This window comes from Propithecus coquereli, unplaced genomic scaffold (genome assembly GCF_000956105.1).
Source record: "Propithecus coquereli isolate 6110/MARCELLA unplaced genomic scaffold, Pcoq_1.0 Scaffold1055, whole genome shotgun sequence".
NCBI lineage: Eukaryota > Metazoa > Chordata > Mammalia > Primates > Indriidae > Propithecus > Propithecus coquereli.
The window spans coordinates 29,377-33,731 of record NW_012134470.1 but is presented as its reverse complement, the minus strand read 5'-3'; the positions used below and the strand labels follow the sequence as shown (position 1 = coordinate 33,731).

Genomic DNA, 4,355 nt, shown 5'->3' with positions numbered 1-4,355 from the left:
CAGAATAGGATTGGCCATTATAACATGAGACGTGGATACTGTTTTTAACCAGGTTTTGCGTAAGGAGTTTCTAATGTCATTGGATATTCTCCTGTGAGACCAAATCTGGATTATTCTTTTCTGTTCTGGCCACACACGTTGAGGAAAGTGTTGAATGTTTGTCTCTAACCAAAGCAGCTCAGTGGGGAGGACAAGAGGCTAGAAACAATTTCCTGGGAAGGCTGCTCAGAGAAATCGAGGTCACTGAGGCCAGACAGGACTTGGAGGGGGTGGCGTGATGAAGCGTCTGAAAGGCCACCTGCCCCAGGAGATCACATTAGGTCAGCTCGGTCTCATGGAAGGTGTAACCAGGGCTGACGGGGAAGCTGCAGGGACGTGGACGTCAGCTCAGGGGGGAAGAATTGTCTGCTCTGCAGAGTGGAGCAGCTGGGACTGTGTCCCCCAGTCTCTCTCCTCTGGATGTCCTGCTCTGAGCCACGGCAGAGTCCTCCCCACGCTTACGTGCCCTCCTCCAGAACACCTCCTGCTGCTCGTTTGTCTATGGAATAGAACCCCAGTGCTTAGCCTGGCACTGTAGTCCCTCCCTGACCCACAGTCTCTTGCCCCAGGGTCATTTCCACTCCCCGTAGCCTCCACTTGGTGCCCACGGGCCGCTCGCCCTGCCCGGGCAGGCTCTGCATTTTGCTGTCTCCAAGCCTCAGCACATTCTCTCATGTCTGCTTCACACCACTCCCTGCTTTCATCCCCCCTCGTTCAGTCCTCCTGCTGCAGGTCCCAGCCCCTCCATGCGCCACCAGCCAGATGGCCTCACCCCTCTTCTGCCTCCTGAAGCACCTCCCAGGTGCCTCTCCCAGGACACCACCACTGTCTTCCCAGATTTGGGCTCTAGTGTGTATGTGGCTCATTCTCCCTGCGAGGTTCTGTGGTCCTGGGAATAGGGGCCACCTCCTGTTCACCCTGTCACCCTGCATGTGGCTCCATGCAGGTTGTAATAGATGAATGTTCCAGAGGCTGCTCAGAGGGAGACCAAGTGACTTGTTTTCCCAGCAGCTCTCCTCCTTGCATTTATTTCTGACCGGGTGTTTTTCCACCTCCTGTTCCAATTTGCTCCTTAAAACCCCTCTGTGAGTTAGGAAGGACAGTGACCCTCACCCTTTTTTCACATAAGGAGAAACCGAGGCCTGGAGGACTTAGGTGACTTATTCAAGGTGACATGCCTAGAAAGTGGCAAAACCCACCTGGAATCCAGGTCAAGCCTTGCACCTCTGATGTGTCCTCATTTGCTCTTGATGTCCAGCAGGTCATCCGTCCTCGCCTCCTCTGGTGGACACCGTGCATGGCAAGGTCCTGGGGAAGTACGTCCACCTGGAAGGAATCGCACAGCCTGTGGCCGAGTTCCTGGGAGTCCCCTTTGCCAAGCCTCCCCTCGGATCCCTGAGGTTTGCTCCGCCGCAGCCTGCAGAGCCGTGGAGCTCTGTGAAGAACACCACCTCCTACCCGCCCATGTAAGCCCGTGGGGTCGGCTTTGGCACCTTTCAGTGGGGATGTTTGCCCCAAAGTGATGCAGGACGGAGTCCCGGCAACCCCCTGCTTGGCTTGTACTTTGTTCTGGAATCCTTAAGAACACTGTAGAACCTTAAGAACATTCTAGAACTCTCACAATTTTCTAGAGCCCTTTATTCAACACATTTATTGAACACCTATTGTGTGCCGGGCATATATGTTCCAAGTCTTGGGATCCATTAGTGAACAAAACAAAGATCCCTAGCTTGATGGAGCTTGTGATCTAGCAGAGGGAAACAGACTGTGAATAATATGGAAATTATTAAATGAATAATGTGATATGTTAGAAGGTGGTAAGTGCTCTGGAAAAAAAAGCAGTTGAGCAGATGGTCAGAAGTAATAATCCTGTTAATTCTTCTGACTTGCTCTTTGACACAGTTGGGGGGTGGGGTGTGGAGGACAGGTGGGTGGGTGGGGAGTGTACTGGGTGTGGAGCTGCCGAGCTCTCAGCTCCCACGTGTGTCTAGTTACTTATTCACAAGCAGAGCAATGGTTGGTGTGTCCCGCCTGCCTGGCCAAGCTGGGCAGAGCAGCCCAAGCTCCCAGCTGGCCTCCCAGCTCCCCTGCCAGGGCACCCCGGACACCTGCATGCATCATCACCCCAGGCACGATTCACCTCCTCAGCAAGGCGTTTCTCAGGACCTTCCGGACCCACCTCTGGCTGCCTTCTCTCCTTTCCTTTCTTTTCCTTTCTCTTAAAAATAATATTCCCCGTTTTTATTTTCTGTTTCCAAATGTAATACACACTTATTACGGAAAATATAAGAAATAGAGGGAAGGAAAACTAAGAAAATTAAAATCATGGTCAATTCCACCACTCAGAGAGAATTGTTGTCAATGTTTTAGATCATTTTCCCAGTCTTTTATCTGTTGCATACTTTCTTTCTTGCAAATGGCATCATGTGTACGGATAGTTTGGAGGCCTGTTTTGCTCATTGTACAACCTGGCATTTAATATCTCCATTACATTGGGTATTGAACCATAATTAATTTACCCAATTTCTTATTTGGGATCATTAAGTTGTTTTCGACAATATAAATGGCACTGTGATTAACAGCTTGTATTAAACATGTATGCACATTTAAGAATATTTTAGAAGTTTCAAGAAATGACATGGCAGAGTCAGAAGTCTGTAGTTCTTGTTAAATTTCCCTCCAGAAATGTTCCAACTACAATCCTTCTATTAATGTGTGAAAACCTTGATTCAGCCGACTCTTGCCAATGTTTAGAGTTATTAAAATAATGATTTTTGGCTATTGGATTGCAAAATGATAGTGATAAATATTATTTTGCTTTTTATTTATATTTATCTGAGTACTAATAAGGTTGAACTATTTTTCTCTTTTTTGACATTTCAGTTTCTTTTTTACTGAATATTCTGCCCTTGTTCTTGGTGATCTGGGGACAAATGTCCCTGAATGGAAGTCAGGAAGTCACTTTGCTGACTCTGATTCTGCTACTTGACGGCTGTGTCCTCCTGGCCCCTCAGTCCCTCCGTCCTCACGTGCACAGTGGGGCTGCGATGCCGCCTCCTGGGTACATTGAGATCTGGGAACGTTGCTTATAATGTACTCGGAAATGTACACCCCACATAGCCTGGATCTTCCTGGCTATGTGGCCCTGGGCAGGTTCTCTAACCTCTCTGTGCCTCAGGTTTTTCATCTGTATAATGGGGATAATAATAGAACCTATGTCATGGGGCTGACCTGAGGCTTAAAGACGTTACTACATAAATAGTACTTAAAACAGTACCTGGCACACTTGGAAGACTCAATAAATATTACCAATTTTTATCTACATTGATCTTTGGGATCTGTCATCAGGGCAACGAACAGAACTTGCTGAGGATGAGTTGATGGTAGATCCCTGGCATGTCAGAGCTGCAAGACCCTTCGAGAAATCACTCCCCTCACTTACACCTGACAGATTGGGGTCCAGAGCAGAAAGGAATTCACCCAACATTATTCAGCAAATGAGTGGCTGAGGCAGGACTAGAATGCAGATGTTGTCCCACAAAGATTTCACCACTGACCTGTTGAAGCCCCTATATGTCCGCCATTTGAGTGACTTCTCATGGTGTGCAGAAGTCTCCTGTGGACTGGAACATGTTTACCTGGTGGAGGAACAAGGTCACCCTGCATCCCACCATTTGGAGCCCCTCAGACAGCAGGAAATGTCACCTCCCAGGGGGGTCAGCATCTCCGCAGCCTCCTCTCCTTGAGCCAGGGCATTCCAAAGCCCCAGGAAGGGGAGAGGTGCCAAGGTCATCTCACTCTGCTTGGCCTTGAGAGGACTTAGGGAGTCCCAGGGCCCCACCGGGACCCCCAGATGCCTCCTCCCCCTTCCAGCGTCTCGAGTCTGGCAATGGCAAGTACAATTACAGGCTGAAACTTCCCAGACCAAGGGTCGGCCCAGCCCCAGGAGACACCTTGCTCAGGTCTCTTTGGACCTCAGAGGTTCCTCTTTCTCCCCTGCCCAGGTGCCCCCAGGACCCAGTGGCAGGGCAGGTGCTCTCCGACCTCTTTACCAACAGAAAGGAGAACATTGCTGTCAAGATGTCCGAAGACTGTCTTTACCTGAATATTTACACTCCTGCTGACTTGACCAAGAAAAGCAGTCTGCCGGTAAGCCGTGGGGACCCCTGGCCCAGACATGCCGGTTCCACAGCCACGGCGTCTTCTGGTGCAGATGGGAAAGGGTGAAGGCAGCTGGGGAGGGGGCAGCACGGCCAGGACTGCTCAGGGGCCGCAGGACTCGCACAGGAAACACAGGTTTCCACATGTCAGTTTCC

At 50.0% G+C, this 4,355-nt stretch overlaps 1 protein-coding gene across 1 annotated transcript in view; it reads left to right on the top strand.

Annotated features, from left to right (window-relative positions):
• LOC105811898 (liver carboxylesterase 1-like) overlaps positions 1 to 4,355 on the top strand; it is a 30,225-nt gene that overhangs the window by 2,328 nt on the left and 23,542 nt on the right. Inside the window, exons 2-3 of the mRNA XM_012646193.1 lie at positions 1,301 to 1,505; positions 4,044 to 4,262. Of these exons, the coding sequence (XP_012501647.1) occupies positions 1,301 to 1,505; positions 4,044 to 4,262 (424 nt within the window). The remainder of the gene's footprint in view (positions 1 to 1,300; positions 1,506 to 4,043; positions 4,263 to 4,355) is intronic.